Here is an 18,618-nt window from a genome sequence, read left to right as displayed (position 1 = left end):
ATGGACATGGACAGCAGTGCTGTGATGGTGAGGGAGAGGAGTGGGTGGAGGTAGAAAGGGCAGAAGGGGGATAAATGGTGATGAGAAAAAAAATCCAACACTTCAATTTTTGTACATATGAAGTAAGCAATAAAATGAAACAATGACACAACAGGAATAACTAGCATTTCCCTTTTCGTTGAGCACTAAAGTATATGTTGTGTGTTGTTCATGTTCGTGTTTGTGTCAGAGGTATAGCTTACTTGCATGTTATTCAGATTTCCTTCTTTGTTTTCTAGGAATATTTTGAAAACAATTGCCCTGGGTCAGATATTGTCCTTGTGTATATGTGGAACAGCCATCACCAGCCAGTATTTGGCAGAAAAATACGAAGTGAACACCCCCATGCTTCAGAGCTTTATCAACTATTGCTTGCTGTTTCTAGTTTATACAGTGATGCTGGCATTTCAATCAGGTATGCCGAGTGCGGGAATTAACTTTTTGAGGGACCTATCTTCATTAAAAAACGTGGCTTTTAAGCATTTAAAAAATGAAACGTGAGGCAAAAGTAAGAACAGGACAAACTATTGCTGCCTTTATAAAAGTCATTAGAAAATAAAAAAAAATAAAAGTCATTAGAAAAGTATGACACCTCTGAATTCTGTGAAAGTACTGATTAGAGATTCATGCACCATCTCTGGCATTGTTGATTAAAATAAGTAGCACCAAACTGGAACAGTACAAATTGTCAGAAAAATTAAAAGTGTAAATGCTATTACAAGTTAGGTTGATAAGATTAAGAGACAATATTAAAAACACTTAAAGTCAAGAACCTCACTCTTCAAAGGCTGTATATGCAGCTAAGTGGAGAATGCTAAATGGAGCATCGATTGCATGTAGGTCAAATCTATGTTATGAGAGAAACAAAGACAGGGAATTGGGAAGGAATTACCATCTTTATCACTGACTGGTTAAGTTGTTTTAGAATCATTACAGAATTATCATTTCTCACTAGCTACACACAAAAGGGAAAAACTAGGTTCTGACAAACATTTTTGTGCCAGACATAATTTTAATTGCTTAACTCATCTAGGTTTGGTATAAACTCATTGAAGACTCCCAACAAGTCAAGTGAATATTATTACTATCCCCACCTTACAGATGATCAAACTGAGGCAGGTAGTACTTACATAACTTGCCCTAAGTCATATAGGTGGTAACTGGTGAGCCAGGATTCCAACCTAGGCAGGCAGCCACGCCCACCCCTCCCCCGCCAGAGCCCATGCTCTCACCACCAATCTGTATTAGGGACTCCTAGTCACGTTAAGAAGATTCTTCTCACAAGAAAAGAGCACAGTACTATGAAATAAATTAAGTGAGATTGAATTTAGGGATGTGAGGACAATGGGTAACTCAACCAAATCAATTGGGCGGTTGCAATACTTCTATCTTCACCATATTTAAAACACAATAAAAGTACCATAATAAGAGCAGATTTGCTAATCCTCTTTTTAAAAAATTTTAAATATTTAAAAAATTGATTTGAGAGAGAGAGAGGGAGAGAGAGAAACATTGATGTGAGAGAGAAATATAGGCTGGCTGCCTCCTGCACACCCCCTATTGGGGATTGAGCCTGCAACCTGGGCGACCTTTTAGTGCACAGGACAACACTTAACCAACTGAGCCACACTGGCCAGGGTGCTAACCCTCTTTTAATATGAACTTTAAAGCATCAATGGTTTTCCTATGTGTCAGGATAAAAAACGTACTTCGAAAGAAAATAGAAACCAGTGGTAGGAGTGGGGAAACCATCTGAAGGGTAATGCACCAAATTTGGCAAGAGCTTTAGGAGTTGGATATAGAACTGGTATTAATACATGGCTAGTAGGGACTTTGCTCTTCTCTGTAAGCACTGGCTTTTAGTAAATTTGTGTGATTCATAAACACAGCAATACGGTCTCCCTAAGGGATGGTTGTTAGGTCCCTTCCGTACCATCTCGTGTCGAGGAAGACTGACTGTGCTTTCAGGATTTTCTTGTAAATTGGGTTTTAATGATAATTACCTGGCTGTGAGTCTCACTACCTTTATCTCCTTGTACATTATCTTACAAGAAGCCTTCTAATCTATGTTCCAACTCTGTATCCTGCGATGCTAGATTCTCCAAAGAAGTGAATCGTAGTTAACTTGAATAAATAGAACTTGGTGAATAAAAGGTGTTTCTTCACTGGTGCCACTAAATCCTTTTTTCCAAACTTATAACTGACGTACTTTTCTCTTGAAAGCACATCTTTCTTTTTTTTTTTTTAATTTTATTTTTTTGAAAGCACATCTCTTTTAAAATAATGACCAAGGCAGAGTTTCCTTTGAAGAAGCCCATGAATGGAGGTTCCATAGCCAATGAATTAATAAGAAAACATTGCATTTCCTAGGATAATCGGTAGCTTGTCAGGAATGGCAACATCCAGACCTGTTTTAGATATTAGATTTCTGTCACAAGGAGGAAGGGAATTTAACCACTTTTCTCTACTTACTTTCTCTCTGGTGTTTTCATTGAACAATTGGTCTGTGATGACACCTTAGCTGGGTCTCATACTAGAAAAATTTGATTCTGCTGAACTGTCGTAGGAATTTGTAGGACCTATTGTACGCATTAGGAGGGGCCACTTCCAAAATACACAGTAAATATAAATAAACATGCATGGCTTCATTTTCAAGGAACATGTACTAACCCAGATGTCTTTCAACCAGGCCCTGATAGCCTTTTAAACATCTTGAAAAGAAAATGGTGGAAGTACATCCTGCTGGGCCTAGCAGACGTGGAAGCGAATTACCTGATTGTCAAAGCGTACCAGTACACAACTCTCACCAGCGTCCAGGTGAGAGGGCGTCCTCTGACCAACTTGGCTTGTATAGTTTTAAGAGAAGAATCTGAACTCGTATGTGTTAACCTCATTTTGTGGCGAACCTGTTCACTCGAAGAAAACCTAAACACAGGTGGTTGCTATCTGTTTTCAGAGGAGCATATGCGCTAGTGAGTAAGCAGCTGGGAACTGGGGAACATGTACATGAGTTAATGAGTTCCCAAACTGCAAATGCTGTAGCATATTAGAACAGTGTCTTCCCAAATAAGCATAAATATTTAGTTGGCAACCGATGCTGTGATGTTGACGAGAGCTCTGCTTTATACGTTGCTCACACACGGCATATGAAGTGGCTGTACATTTGTGCTACAGAAAAGTGGGAGGTTTGCAAGTAGGTATTCAAACAAAGGAGCAATTGGAAGGAATCTGCTAGACATCTTGGTAGAGATGGTAGCCAAAGGCAAAGCTTATATCCTTATTTGTTTATTGGATTTTTGCTTGATTGAAAGAAATAGGTACCTAAATAGCAGGATTTTTCAGCCGGTGGAGTTGAGTCAGACCCATTCAGTTGCCTTTTTTAAAACTGAATTTATTGGGTGTCTGTGACTCTAATGAACAAAAGAAACTGGCAAAGAAAATAAAAACAGAGGTATGGCTACATGGAACAGACTGACTGCTGTCAGAGAGGAGGAGGATGGGGGCTGGATGAAAGAAGGTGAAGGAATTAAGCAAAAAACATATGGGAAAGGGAGTGGGAGTAGGTAGAGGGGAGCAAAGGGGGCATAAATGGGATGGAAAGGGACTTTGCTTTGGGTGATGGGTGCAGGATGCAGTTGTTGTAATGTTAGGAAGCTATGGGAAGTTTCGTAACACTGAGTCAGCAGTACTAACAACAAAATGTTTTATAAATGGAGGTGAAAGCGAGATAGACGCCATTGCCAGGTTTAGACTTCACCGTTTAATGAATTTATAACTTTCTGATGCATTGTTCTTCTCACTATGTAAAACAGAGATGTTTTATTTGATCTCCAAATTTTAGGAATGTAGAAAAATTGAAGTGAGATTAGACTTACTTCATTTGGAAAACATAAGGACAGATGGAAACTCAGTATTTTTCCAATGTGAATATACATTAAGTGCTATTATTACCAGAATGCATTTTATTAAATGCTCTCTTTTCTGTCACGTGGTGCTAAGCACGGTCCACAGCAGACCTCTTGGTTTTTCACTGGCATGAGCTTCAAAGCCCTGATAGGAAATATTTGTTGTCAGACATTATAGGAGGTACATGGAAAAACCCAGAATCTCATAAAAATTAAAACCGGAAGTTAGTTTCTTGGAGGGTGAAGTTCATCACAATTAGTATTAACTGTGCTTTAAACAATGGGCAGGGAGAATGTAGAAAATAGCATTTTCTAGTCACATCTACCCTCATAATCTCACACGTAATTCAATTACTTGACTACAGTTTCCAGAAACTTTGATCTCTGACTAATAATAATTAGAAGATTTGAATTGGTGCAAGGTCTAAACACAAAGGTGTGTTAAAACACTTGCACTGGGGTTTTGGTGACTGAAGTTCATGCCTTACCAGTATACTACCCAAAATGTGTTGTAGCCTCTTAGAAAAACCTAAGCATTTGGTTGTCAAAAGTTATGTACTTAGGGCTCCAGCAAGGGGTATATTTTTATTTTCTTTATTTTTTTCCCCATCACCATTTACTTATTTTTTATTTTTAAAAATATATTTTTATTGTTTTCAGAGAGGAAGGGAGAAGGAGAGAGAGATACATCAATGATGAAAGAGAATCATTGATTGGCCACTTCTTGCACGCCTCACACTGGGGATGGAGCCTGCAACCCTGGCATGTGCCCTGACCGGGAATCGAACCATGACCTTCTGGTTCATAGATTGATGATCAACCACTGAACCACGCTGGCAGGGGCAGGGCTAACTCAATGTTATATTTATGCCTTCCCTGCCCCTCATGGTCTTACATAGTACCGTGCTTACTATGGCTGCACAATAATTTATAAAAATTAGATTAAAATAGGGGGACTCTTGGAACTGAAAGCATCAGAGTCATCAAGAATACATTTGGAAAAGGAGGTTCAATGTAGATAAATAGCTGGATGTGATAGATATAAGATAAAAGTCCTGGAGTTTTGGAGTTGGGAGAGATTTGTGAGGAGATCATTTGGTCTGATCTCTTCATGTCATATTTTGGCTTAGAGGGTGACTGGTTGTAACTCACACAGTTGGTCGGGGGCACGGGGAGTCTGGAACTCTTACCATGACCTAGGCAGTTCCCTTTATATGGCCACTGATTGCCCACTAAAATTGTTAAAAATAGAGCAAATTTAAGTTTGATTTTAAGATAAGATTCAAGGACAGGGAATCTCCTGTGAAAATTTTTAGAGCGACTTTTTCTTTTTTGCTTAAGGAATGCAGTTGAGACTTTAAGTCATTACGGCCAGATTCTGCTGTGTCTTCTGGGACAGGCTATTACCATTTGCATCATTTGAGGCTTTGTTGTTCAGGCAGGCTCGATAAAGCACTTAGGAGATTAGACTTCTGCAGCTGGAATAAATAACAAGGCAAGGCGCCCATTCCTGCACAGGCATCTGACTGCAGGAATGACACTGCAGTGAAAGACGATTAGCCAGCAACTGTGGGCAGGATCTAACAGGCTGCTGCTGGAGATTTAGGGGCCTGCCTGGTCCCAGATTAGAAAGACATAGAGAAAATCCAGGACAAGGTTAAAAACAAGAAGATATGCAAAAAACAGCAGATTGAAGAATATTATAAGGACTATCTTTTATCCTTGAATTTTCGAAATTTGTGAAGAACTGAGTGAATGAAATCTCTATTTTTCCTTGACCTTACAAGTAATTTTGGATTTGCTATCATTATGTCACTCTTAATCCCCCTGCTTTTCAGACTGGCAATAGTAGGGTGTAGCAAATATTTTCTGGACCCAGGATCAACAGGTGATGACAAGTAAGAGTATTTGCTCTGAGCAGGTGTTTGTCTGACAAAATGGGGTTGGACTCTGTCAGGGAAATGGTGTCTTCTTGCTTTCTCATAATAACCAGTACTTTTTTGTAGCTCTTACTCCAACGGCAGAAGTATCTGGCTGTGTGATTATTTATGCCACGTCTGTCTAGCCCTGTGTATGCTACTGAGGGCAGGGCTAGGGGGTCTCTTTTTCACTACATTCCAGCTCCTCACAGTGTTTTCCATGCTGAAATATTTGTTGACTGAGTGAATGGGTACATGCAGGTAGGAAAGTTTGCTTATTGAATTTAAGGATAACACAGGAGGGAGTGTAGAGGTAATTTGCACAGGCTCTTGGGCAGAATTCCTGAACTGAGCAACTATCTCTCAGACTTTTGTTTGTTTGTTAATCCTCACATGAGGATATTTTTTTCCATTGATTTTTAGAGAGAAGGGAGGGAGGGCAGATAGAAATACAGGGAAACATCAATCTGAGAGAAACACATTGATTGGTTGCTTCCCATACGTGCCCCGACCAACCCACCAGGGACTAGGGATTGAACCCTCAACACAGGTAGGTGCCCTTGACTGGGAATTGAACCTGCAACCCTTTGTTCCATAGGCCGACATCGTAACCACAGAGCTGGCCAGGGCTATATCTCTTTGACTTTTATTTTATTTATTTATTTATTTATTTATTTATTTATTTTTATTATTATTATTATTATTATTATTATTATTTTCAAATGGTATTATGGCAGACAAAACTCAAAGGGTACTATATATTGTATTTTCTTTCCTTCTTTCTTTTTTTGTAAATATATTTTTATTGATTTCAGAGAGGAAGGGAGAGGGAGAGAGAGATAGAAACATCAATGATGAGAGAGAATCATCGATTGACTGCCTCCTGCACACCCCACACTGGGGATCGAACCTGCAACCCAGGTATGTGCCCTGACGGGGAATCAAACCATGATCTCCTGGTTCATAGTCAATACTCAACCACTGAGCCACGCCGGCCGAGCATAATTGCTAACTTTTATTGTTACTTAATCACCTACCTCTTAGCTAATGAGAGGTGTTTTAAGCTGTTTCTACTTCCATGCAGCTTTTGGATTGCTTTGGAATTCCTGTGTTGATGGCTCTCTCCTGGTTCATCCTTTATGCAAGATACAGAGTGATCCATTTCGTTGCCGTGGCTATCTGTCTGCTGGGCGTAGGAACTATGGTTGGTGCAGACATACTAGCAAGGAGAGACAATTCAGGTAAGGCTGTGACTTCTTTCTGGTTCAGTCCCAGAGAAAAGTTTTGCTTAGGTTTTCACTTTTATTTTTTAAACACACAGTACAATGCAGGAAGCATGCCCTGGTTGACTGTCTTTTCAATTTTATTTTCAGGTTTACTTGCTTCCGGTATAGTGACCATTTCCACAAAGCATCTTTATGCTCCTACCTGCCCACAGTTCTTGTTCCTTTTTGTCACACTGGTTTTGTTTCATTTCGTGAAATAAATTTCTTTATATATTTGCAATCTTCTTTTGGTCCATACATTTGGATTAGTTATTAGAAAATATACTGTAGATTCTTTTTTTTTAATCAAATAGAGACTTTGTGTCTACTCTGTTCATGAAAATACTTTGATATTCTTTGGGTCAAGGTTCAGACAATTGATGGTGTAAATCTCAAAAGGTCTATGAGTTCACCCAACCTACAAGTGACTTCAATATCTCCATTAAGAGAGAAATGACCTTGTTTACCTACCTTCCTTCCTTATCCTTTTAAATTAATTCCCTTCAATAGATTCCATTAATTGCTCATGTCATAGAATGATTTTCTGAGACCTTACATTAAAGCATATACCACTGTCTTCCAGTCTGTTAGTCTGTTGAGCAGTCACAATATGAAAAATCACAGCAGAATTGTGCCAGAAAGTAAGATCAAGAGTCTTTAAACATCTAGAAATCAAGGTTTCTCCTTCCTTAAAATCTCAATCTTAAGTGAACACTAGCCACATAAACTCCTAGGAGCAAGCTAAAGAGGTTTTCCTATTGATAATTGTTCCTTTTTGTGGCTTGTCTTTCTGTAGGCAGCGATGTACTGATGGGTGACATCTTCGTCCTGGTTGGGGCTTCCCTCTATGCCATTTCTAATGTGTGTGAAGAGTACATTGTGAAGAAGCTGAGCAGGCAGGAGTTTCTGGGAATGCTGGGCTTATTTGGAACTATCATCAGTGGCATACAGCTGTAAGTCTAAAATTTTCCTCAAAAACAAAATAAGCAAATATGTCATAAGTTATTACTTCCCAACTACTAATATTCATTGTTTACTTGGCCCAAACTCACATTTAAAATCAGTAACTTGCTATAATGAACAACATAAACCGATGAACAAAAATAGAACCAGAGACATGGAAGCATCAAACAGACTGTCCAACCTATGAGGAGATCAACCAAAGGACTTATAGGCATGCATGTGAGCCTAACCAATGGACACAGACAGTAGGAGGGTGAGGGCATGTGCTTGGGGATGGGGGTGGCCGGGGAGAAAAAGGAGACTCATGTAATACTTTAAACAATAAAGAATTTAAACTAAAAAAATAAAATAAAACCAGTAACTTGCTACCTATATATTAGAGGATTTTTGAAATGTTAAGAATTATGTCTCATTTTCTTATACATGTGGTAGAGGCAGTACCAGTAAAGAGTCTCTTTATCAATTATTTCCAGAAAATATTAACTTCCTATCCAAAGGGAAAACACAATGTCATATTTTTCTCCTATAGCTGACTACTACTGAAGAGTGCTTTAAGACAGTCAGATATGTTTATGGATCTTTTTGGTTTTATTCTTTGTCATTTAAAAGAATATTTTTATTGATTTCAGAGAGAAAGGGAGAGGAAGAGAGAGAGAGAGAGAGAGAGAGAGAGAGAGAGAGAGAGAGAGAGAGAGAAACATCAGTGATGAGAGAAAATCATTGATTGACTGTCTCCTGCATGCCCCACATTGGGAATCAAGCCTGCAACCCGGACATATGCCCTGACCGGGAATCGGACCATGACCTCCTGGTTCATAGGTTGACGTTCAACCACTGAGCCACTCCAGCTGGGCTCTTCTTTGTCATTTTTTATAAAAAAGATAGTTATTTTATACTCTAAGAAAAATTCAAAAGTCAGCATAATTCCTCACTTTATTTGAAGTATAGCAATTAAGTGCTTATACAATAGTGAAAACTAGTGTGCGCACCTCTCTGTGACCTCTTGTTTTAACCTTAGATTGCTTATGGAATATAAGGATATTGCCAGCATTCATTGGGACTGGAAAATTGGTATGTACATAAATGATCATTCTTTTTAGTCAGTTTTAGTCAGTATCCTTTCCTCTGACAAAGACACACATCAAGAAATAAATACTTCATTTTAGTAATATTTAGGCATTTTTGTAAAATCACAGAGTAATTCAATACCCAGGATAGTGGTTTGCATTGAGTTTTCTCTGAGAACTTGTAAATGAACCTCCATAGAAGTTAATTTTTAATCTTTACCTTCAGGAATAGCCTTTCTTTACCAGGAATTCTTAACAAGAGAGACCTTTGTCACATGAGCTTTCATGTGACAGATACTAGATCTGTATCTCGAGTCTTCAGACTTTTTGTGAAGGTTGTCTGCTTGATCATTCAACACTCTGTTGGATTTTTTATTTTTATTTTTATTGATTTCAGAGAGGAAGGGAGAGGGAGAGAGAGATAGAAACATCAATGATGAGAGAGAACCATCGATCAGCTGCCTTCCGGAGGCCCCCCACTGGGGATCAAGCCTACAACCCGGGCATGTGCCCTTGACCGGAATTGAACCTGGGACCCTTCAGTCTGCGGGCTGATGCTCTATCCACTGAGCCAAACCAGCCAGGGCCCCTGTTGGATTTTTGAAGTCCTTTATCTACATCACATCTTGCTGTTCTTTTCCTTCCTTTTTTTTTTTTTTGAGGGTGTTGTGCGTATCATTTGCAATGCTGTTATTAACAAGGGGCTCTGTAGCTAGTATGTTATAGGACCAGCAATTTTAAATGGCAGCCAGGCCTTAAGCACGTTGACTTGTGATTTCTTCCATGTTTTCACAGCCCTGCTGTTCGTGGCATTTGCCCTCTGTATGTTCTGCCTGTACAGCTTCATGCCACTGGTGATTAAAGTTACCAGTGCCACCTCAGTGAACCTGGGCATCCTGACATCTGACCTCTACAGCCTTTTCTTTGGGCTCTTTCTCTTCGGCTATACGGTAAGTGAATAGAAACCAGGTTCACATAAGAACACTTTGTTTTGTCCCAAAGAAGTAGTAGGTTTTTTTTTTAAGACTTTAGACCCAAAAGTAAAACCTTCTTACCCTGTTGGCAAAAATGTCATTGCACAGTCCTCACTCCCTTTGTTACTGCTTCCAAGTTGGAAAATTGGCCCAAATACGAATTGTTTTTCTGAAAGGTGAGATGCAATGAATTTCCTCTTCGGTATGGCCCATAACACCATTGCATGGAAATGCTAACGCATGTCGCCTGGCGATAAGCACGGAATCCCAGAGCCACTGTTGACTCAGAGACCATCTCAGGTTGGGCATCCTGAGCTCCCCCCGCCAGAGTTATTGAGATATAATTGACAAGTGTATGAATTTAAGGTTTACAACGTGTTGATCCGATACACTTACATATTGAAAAGCCCTCCTACACAGATAGAGTCTGTGGTACCCGGTGGGAGGGAAGGAGGTCATTGTATTATCATGCATGCAGTGATGGTCATTTTATATCTGGAAGGGACCTTAAAGGTAATTCAATTTAGTGGGTTTTTCAGACTTTTTCTGTCTCCGAAGCCTCACAGCATTCCAACGTGTAACCTGCTCCCAGTAGGAACAGCTCTTGTGACATGTAGTAATTCTCAAAAAGAGTGGGGTAGGAGGGAGTGGATCAGTGTCTTCAAGGGAAACAGGAGAGCAAAGATAGTATCTCCAGAGAGTCTGCTTCACCTTCCCTCAAAAATTACAGAATGAATGATTTTATTTTAGAAGTGAGGAAACAAAGACTTATCAGTCTTCTATTGACTGCACGTTTTTCTCTATTGTAATTAATAAGATGTGCATCTCAAGCTTATGTATTTATCAAGGTAAAGTCTCATGCATTAGAAAGAACCAAATAGGGAGATTTTTTTTTCTCCCTGTACTTCACAGATAATTTCAAAACTCTTTGGATAGCAGTTCTCATACTTTTTGATATCAGGATCCTTTTAAAATGCTTAAAAATTAAGAACTGCAGGTCACTTACTTCTATATTTATCATATTAGAATTTAAAACTGAGAAACTTAAATAATATTTATTAACTCATTAAGAAAATAAAAAACATGTTGGCATAAAACATTTTTTAAAAAACCTATATTGCCCAAAATAAAAAAATTAGTAAAAATGGTATCGATTTACATTAAAAAAAAAATCTCTTTATGTGTGGCTTAATGGAAAATAGCTGGAATTCCACATCTGGTTCTTCATTCTGCCTTGTGATATATCACATGTCATGTAGTCTCTGGAATATTCCATTGTGCACTTCTAAGAGAATGAAGGTGAAAAAGGCAAATAGCATGTTGGTATAATTATAAAAAGAGTTTTGACCTGACAGACTTTGACCTTCAAGAGTCTTTGGACCACATTTTGAGAACTGCTGCCTTAGAGAGCCGTCTTTCCTTGCATACCTTCCGTGAATGCTTCTGGACCTGTTTGCTGTCTTTGCAACAAATAGTTAGGGTGAACAAATAGTTGGGATGTTGGCTGTCAACTGGTAATTTTAGTTTCAGCAGGGAATAGCAACTACATTTCTTAGTCTTTGTACAATTTTGTGTCCAGGCAGAAATCTTTGGCACTGATTTTACACTATGCCCAGGAATTGGCTATGAACTCACACTGCCCAGTTCTGTGGATTCTCAGAAATGTCTACTTAAGGAGTGTAAACTATTTTGCCTTGCCAGGTACACGTGACAGGAATCAGCTGTTATCTTTGCAAACTTGCTGGTTAAGGTATTCCTGAACTAAGACTAAAAGAGTATTTTTTTAAATTTACTTTTTTGTAGCAGCATTAAACAGTAGAAAACTTTCAAAGTGAATCGGAGTGACCCTGACAGGCTTAGATTTCTTTTCCTATGAGAGTGAGTTGTTCTGTGGTGCTGAGCTTGCATTTCACAGAGCCACCGCTAGAAGACGATGGTGTTTCTATTCTGCAGGTCAAGGCCAGTTGTTGGCTACCGTGGCCAAAGAAAGACCGAGTTCAACAGTGTAACTAATGGCCCTGCTCACCTGTGCTTTTTTTAAAAAATATTTTATTTTATTGTTTAAAGTATTACAAATAGTAGTACATATGTCTCCTTTTTTTCCCCCAGTGACCTTCCCCCAGCCTCACCTACCCTCGGGCACATGCCCCTACCCCCCCTGCCCCCCTCCCTTGTGTCCATTGGTTATGCCTATATGCATGCATTCAAGTCCTTTGGTTGATCTCTTAACCCCACCCCCACAACACTCCCTAGCCTTCCCGCTGTAAACATACTGATTTAGATTTAGTAGTTTAACTTGAACTGTCCCTCATAAGTAAAATAATGTTCAAGGAGGAAGTAAAGTTAAAGAAATAAAAGCTTAGAGGCAAAAGTACCGTTGTCACTACCAAACTGTTGGAAGCTCCCTTAATGTAAATATTTGCTCTTTAACTGCTCTAACTGTAATATGTGAAAGTCCTTCTGTGGGCCATTTTTTTCGGCCACGTGACTTTAAACTATTCTCAAAATTGGAGACTACAAATTGTAAATTCCTTTCTAGCTGTTTTGCTTTTTGTTTCCTTGACTCTGCATGCCTAGCAGTTTACTCTTGAATCAGATCAGATTTCATTGCTCTTGGTCAAAGGTCATTTCAAGACAGAGCAAAGAGCAGGTCTTCTGTGATTTTCAGAGTGAGTTACAGAGGTGGATGCCTAGCATATTAAAAAATAGTTTTTAAAGACAGAATCGTAAGTCCAGTGTACCTCCAATTATTAAAATTGTAGTATCTAAATTAACTGGCTCTGACTTTTTGAAAGACAGTTGAAAAAGAGGTTTAAAATTTTCTGCACTTGTCTGTGTCGGACTCTGCCTCCTTTGGAATTGATCTTGAGTAAATACCTATTGAACAGAGTATCCACAGAAGCTTCCTGTATAGATCCAGATACAAGGGTAGAATTTTAAAAAGAGGAAAAAGTTAAAGGGTCTAATTCAGGAGACTTACCTCATTTCCTCTCAGTCTCTCCCTGCTAATAAAGGTGCCTTGATTTAATCACCTGTCTTCCTAAGAAGGACAAGATGCTTTTTCTTCTAAATATTTAAAGCCACCAAACCAAACAAGGCATGTTTTGAATAACTTATGTAGGGTTTCCCTGAGTAACTGAACATTTTATAGGAGAACATGATTAACTTTCATAATACCAACCTAAAAAGTTCAGGGTACTCTGAATAGCTGTAACTTTTTCTTCCTCTAATCTTCTCTGGATCTTCCCCCCCAGCCCCCAAGAAACATTATTAAACAGCAGCTATGTATAGGGTACTGTGCTGCATAGCAGATCCAAGAATTAAAGGCAATGGTCGGAAATGAGTTGGGTTGCTCAGCTTGACATTCACACTGGCTTTGCATCACCACTGGATCCAGTGAAGGCTTTTCTGCCCCAGGGAGGGCTGTGGCTCTTCCATTCCTTAAGCCGGCGATGGCGAACCTATGACACACGTGTCAGAGGCGACACGCGAACTCATTTTTTTGGTTGATCTTTCTTTGTTAAATGGCATTTAAATCTATAAAATAAATATCAGAAATATAAATCTTTGTTTACTATGGTTGCAAAGATCAAAAAATTTCTTTTCTTTTCTTTTTTTTTTTTTGAATCTGTAAGCCTCAAAGCTGTCTTTTATTTATTTATTTATTTTTTTCATTTTCTTTTTTTTTTTTATTGCTTAAAGTATTACAAAGGGTATTACATATGTATCCATTTTATCCCCCCGCCCTAGACAGTCCCCTAGCCTCCCCTATCACCCAGTGTCTTATGTCCATTGGTTATGCTTATATGCATGCATACAAGTCCTTTAGAAGATCAAAAAATTTCTATATGTGACACGGCACCAGAGTTAAGTTAGGGTTTTTCAAAATGCTGACACCCCGAGCTCAAAAGGTTCGCCATCACTGCCTTAAGCAGTTCTAAAGGTTCAAGGTTAAGAGGTAATTGAGCATCACCCTTGAGCCAATGGTGACCCATGGAAGCCCCCAGCTGGAGATGACCAGAAATCTATCTAATACTCATTACAAAATCTATTTAGTTTTTTTCTTCTACCTTTGAGAGTGTATCTTGCTTTGTCTTCTCTCTGTCTCTCATCTTTCTCTTCTCCTTTCCCAACCCACTCTGTTTTGTTATTGTTTTTCTTTGTTATCTCCCGATTAGAACTGTTTTTATTGGGTACACTATGGAACTAAGCTAATTTAAAAATATTTATTGGCTTGACTAAAGTAGCACCCCCTATTTTTAATTTACAATCAGGTTAGCAGGGCCACTTATAAATTGTGTTTGCTTGTTCCAAAGAAAAAAACATGATCCTGGGCATTTAATTACACATTCATTGTGCTGCATCGTTTCCCTAATTTTTATTACATCCTTCTTGGCCAGTCTTTCCTTATTCTCTTTCTGTGTTTTATTTTTCATGCTGTTAAAAACAAATACTAATTTCCTTACACTTGAACTTTTGTATGGACCCTTAATTAAAATAAAAACAAATATGCAGAGTACTTATTATCAATTTAATTAATTTATTTTTGTTCATCTTCACCCGAGGATATTTTTTCCATTGAATTTTTAGAGAGAGTGGGAAGGAGGTAGGGAGGTGGGGGAGAGAGAGAAACATTGATGTGAGAGAGACACATCGATTTATTGCCTTCTGCATGCGCCCCACCAGGACCGGGGATCGAACCTGCAGCCTAGGTACATGCCCTTGACTGAGAATCGAACCCACAACCTTTTCTGATGTACAGGATGGTGCTTCAACCAACTTAGTCACCCGGCCAGGGCTGTGCACCCACATTTTATCTGAGATCCTGTGCTCCTCTGTTTCATACCAATGTAAGCTGTGCCTTGGGTCTGAATTAGGCTCTCTCCTGTATCCACTCACCTTTCATTCTCTTAATTAAGTGGGACTAGTTGTGCGGTGGGGTGCGGCTAGGTTGCCACAGAAAAAGGCAAAAGTTCCATTTCCTAGAGCTGTAGGTAGCCAGGTGGCTGATGTGCCAGGGGATGTTGTCAGAGACCGGGCATTTACCAACACACACACACACACACACACACACACACACACACACACACACACACACACACGGGCTTTGGCAAAAGGCAGCTGCAAAGCTGTGTGTGTGACGGAGCATAATCCCCAGCTGTTCTTCTCTCCTCCTAGTTTTCGGGGCTCTACATCCTGTCTTTCGCCATCATCATGGTGGGCTTTATTCTGTACTGCTCCACCCCCACGCGCACGGCGGAGCCGGCCGAGAGCAGCGTGCCCCCCGTCACCAGCATTGGCATCGACAACCTGGGCCTGAAGCTGGAGGAGAACCTCCAGGAGACCCACTCCGCATTCCTGTAGCTGGAGAAGAAGGGGCGCCGTCCCCCCGAGGCCTCCGGGGAAACGGGGAGCTGCCACTGGGACAAAGCAGAGCCTGCTGACTGCCGAGTGGAAGCCGGGGAGATGATCGGACTGAGAGCAAACACTCGGAGCATCGGATTGGATCCACCGGTTGGATTTTACAAAGGGAGGTCCCACAAGTAGAAACACCAACATGGAGCAGAAGCCAAGGCGAGGGCTGTGCTTCTGTGTGTGAGGGCCAACACTGTTAGTGTCAGGAGACAGGGTTTGGCCCCAGTCTGGGGGCTGGGAGGCACAGGTGGGCGAGCTGGATGGGGCAGAACCCACACATGAGCCAGCCTCAGAACAGGGCTGTCGAGGCTGGCTGGTGGGCAGGAGTAGGGGCGGTCCAGGGCCGTTTTGGAGTGGGTCTCCTCTCGGTTTTGTCCTTCTGAGGCAGCCGTTGTCCACAAGCCCCAGCTGAGGTCTGGGGACTGCTTGCACGCGGCAGGAAAGTGGGTGGGGCAGCCCCGGAGAATCCTGAGACACAGTGAGCGCCATAGACGCTTTGGAGTGGAGTGCCGTAAACCTAGGGGCCCTCTCTTCATGGTTAAAGAGGATGCTACCCCACTTCTTACAACTATTTACGCTCCGTGAGATTTTTATGATCCTTCTTCAATGAAAGTGTTCATAGGCAGCATCATTATGATACCAACTACCAGTGTGCAACTTTACAGAAACTGCATGTAAGCTTTTTTTTGGATAAAAATATAATAAAAGAAATTGAGGGTAAGTGTTCATATTATTAAAAGACTTCTGATTTCATGGAAATACACCCATGGTGGTTTTTTTGATTAACCAGTTTCCCTTGTTGGTTTTATTTTATTTAAAAAAAAATATTTTTATTGATTTCAGAGAGGAAAGGAGAGGGAGAGAGACACAGAAACATCAATGATGAGAGAGTATCATTGATCGGTTGCCTCCTGCACATCCCACACTGGGGATTGAGCCCGCAACCCGGGCATGTGCCCTGACGGGGCATTGAATCGTGACCTCTTGGTTCTTAGGTCGATCCTCAACCACTGAGCCATGCCGGCCGAGCTCCCTCGTTGATTTTAAATGTCTTAATATACTCAAGATTTCTTCACATCCAACTTTTCAGAATCATGTCTTCTGTAAGGTAAAATAAACCTATCCCTTTGGAGCTAGGCTGGGATGAAAGGAAATTCAGAGTGAGATCACAGATAATTTGCTGGAATAAGTATTTCAAAATTATTTTAATTTCTTTTTTAGAGTGAAATATCTCTCATTCTCTGAAGCCTGTTAAAACTGATGCTTGGTTTTCGCCTCCTACCAATCACAACTGTCAATAAGTGAAAAAAAGTTATGTTAAAGTGTAGGGCACTTTGGGGATACTTTCAGTTTGTGCACACTGATTATTTCTTAAAATACCTCACTTAAGAATAAACCTGTGTATATAAAGGGATGGTGATGACTCAGGGACTCTCAGGTGACAACATCCCAGATGTCTGCCAGGCTGAGCTCAAATGTCATCTCTTCTATGGAGCCTCTCCCAGGCCGGCCCGGCGGGGGCTCCTGGCGCTTGTTCAGATCCTCCTTGTAGCTCCTGTTGAAGTGCTTGCTGGGTACCTGCCCCCCCTCACCACAGGTTGAGCTCTTCCAGGTCAACGACAGACTTTTTTCATCTTTCTGGTCCTACGGTTGTCTCATGTGTTCTGTGTTTATTAAATGAACTTTGTCTCTGGTCCCAGTTCAGAACATGTAAAGGGAAATAGACCTAAAGGAAGACCTGCAGGTATATGTCGGTAGTAAGTTATTCTACCCCGCTCTGCTCTTTCCATCATCCCCCTTCATCCTAGTGTTGCCCCTCGCCCGCTCCCTCCGGAGCTGGGCAAAGTAGTTCCACTCCGGGAGTCCTGAGTTCTGGGTACACCCAGAACTCAGTGTACCAGAGCAGCAACAGTGCAGATCACATTCAGCAACTAAACAACAGGGACTGCGAGCCTGTGCATCCCGTTTAAATAAGTGTGTGGAGACTGGGAGTTGGCTGAGCCAGCCTGGGCACCGTGGTCTTCAACATCTGGCTTATCCGCACGCTTTTGAAACTCAGCACGTTCTTAAGTGGAGAACCTCCTGTAAGTTCTTTTTCAGCCCATTAGAACAGTATTCAGTTTTCAAGAATTTTGTAGCTATTGATGCCATTAAAGAAGCCCGCTGAATAGTATAGTAGTTGCTAGATTGTTCCCTGGTGTTGTAGAGAGGTAATAAATTGTGTAATTGGACTGCAGTAACACTGAGAGGGCTTGGCTGCTGCCATTTTCGCTACTCGTATTTTGAAGCTAGGTTCTCTTTTGTGGACAGGTAGCTAACACTTCTCACCTCTCTGATACCAGCATCTCAGAGAATTGATAAGTCTTATCAGTGGTGTTTCCAGCAGGTTGCACTTTAACAAATATACCAAAGACCCGTGACAAAAAAAATAAAATTTCATTTTATGGAGCCAACATAATGTCTTGTTAAATCAGCGGTTCTCAACCTTCTGTGCCTTTAAATACAGTTCCTCATGTTGTGACCCAACCATAACATTATTTTCGTTGCTACTTCATAACTGTAATGTTGCCACTGTTATGAATCGTCATGTAAATATCTGATATGCAGGGTGGTCTTAGGCGACCCCTGTGAAAGGGTCGTTCGACCGCCAAAGGGGTCGCGACCCACAGATTGAGAACCGCGGTGTTAAATCAAAGTGTTTCGGTTTAAAAGAGGGTGTTGGGATGACTGCCCTCGGCAGGGATCGCCCTTGATGAACAGACGAAGAATGAAATCTCCAGAGAAGTGGAAACATCCTTCCTTGCGGGCCGCATGGCTGTTGGGTAAGGGGAAAACTAAATCCAGGATTCCTTTCAGCATGACTAGCAGCTTACAGTTCGCCACTGCTTCTCTGAAACAGTGGACTCCGAGGGGTCCGTGCTTCTTGTGGACTGCAGAGCCCGCGAATGTGAGTGCATCTCTCGTGAGAGGAATTGGGTAGATTTTCGTGTGAAAACTAGCTTGATGGTGCCGTTTTCCCTGCAGCTCTGGAGCCTGCCCTTTTAAGAAGCTGCCCACATTCATCTCTGTGA

General features: G+C 40.8%; 1 protein-coding gene across 1 annotated transcript in view; it reads left to right on the top strand.

Annotated features, from left to right (window-relative positions):
* Positions 1-16,308, top strand: part of SLC35F2 (solute carrier family 35 member F2) — a 47,192-nt gene extending 30,884 nt beyond the window's left edge. The window contains exons 2-8 of the mRNA XM_059707976.1: positions 279-454; positions 2,729-2,856; positions 6,948-7,104; positions 7,925-8,081; positions 9,110-9,162; positions 9,954-10,108; positions 15,311-16,308. Coding sequence (XP_059563959.1) covers positions 279-454; positions 2,729-2,856; positions 6,948-7,104; positions 7,925-8,081; positions 9,110-9,162; positions 9,954-10,108; positions 15,311-15,496 — 1,012 coding nt within the window. The 3' untranslated portion in view covers positions 15,497-16,308. The remainder of the gene's footprint in view (positions 1-278; positions 455-2,728; positions 2,857-6,947; positions 7,105-7,924; positions 8,082-9,109; positions 9,163-9,953; positions 10,109-15,310) is intronic.
* Positions 16,309-18,618: the final 2,310 nt, after the last annotated feature.

This window comes from Myotis daubentonii, chromosome 9 (assembly GCF_963259705.1).
Source record: "Myotis daubentonii chromosome 9, mMyoDau2.1, whole genome shotgun sequence".
NCBI classification, from domain to species: Eukaryota; Metazoa; Chordata; class Mammalia; order Chiroptera; family Vespertilionidae; genus Myotis; species Myotis daubentonii.
This window is presented reverse-complemented; position numbering and strand designations above follow the sequence as displayed.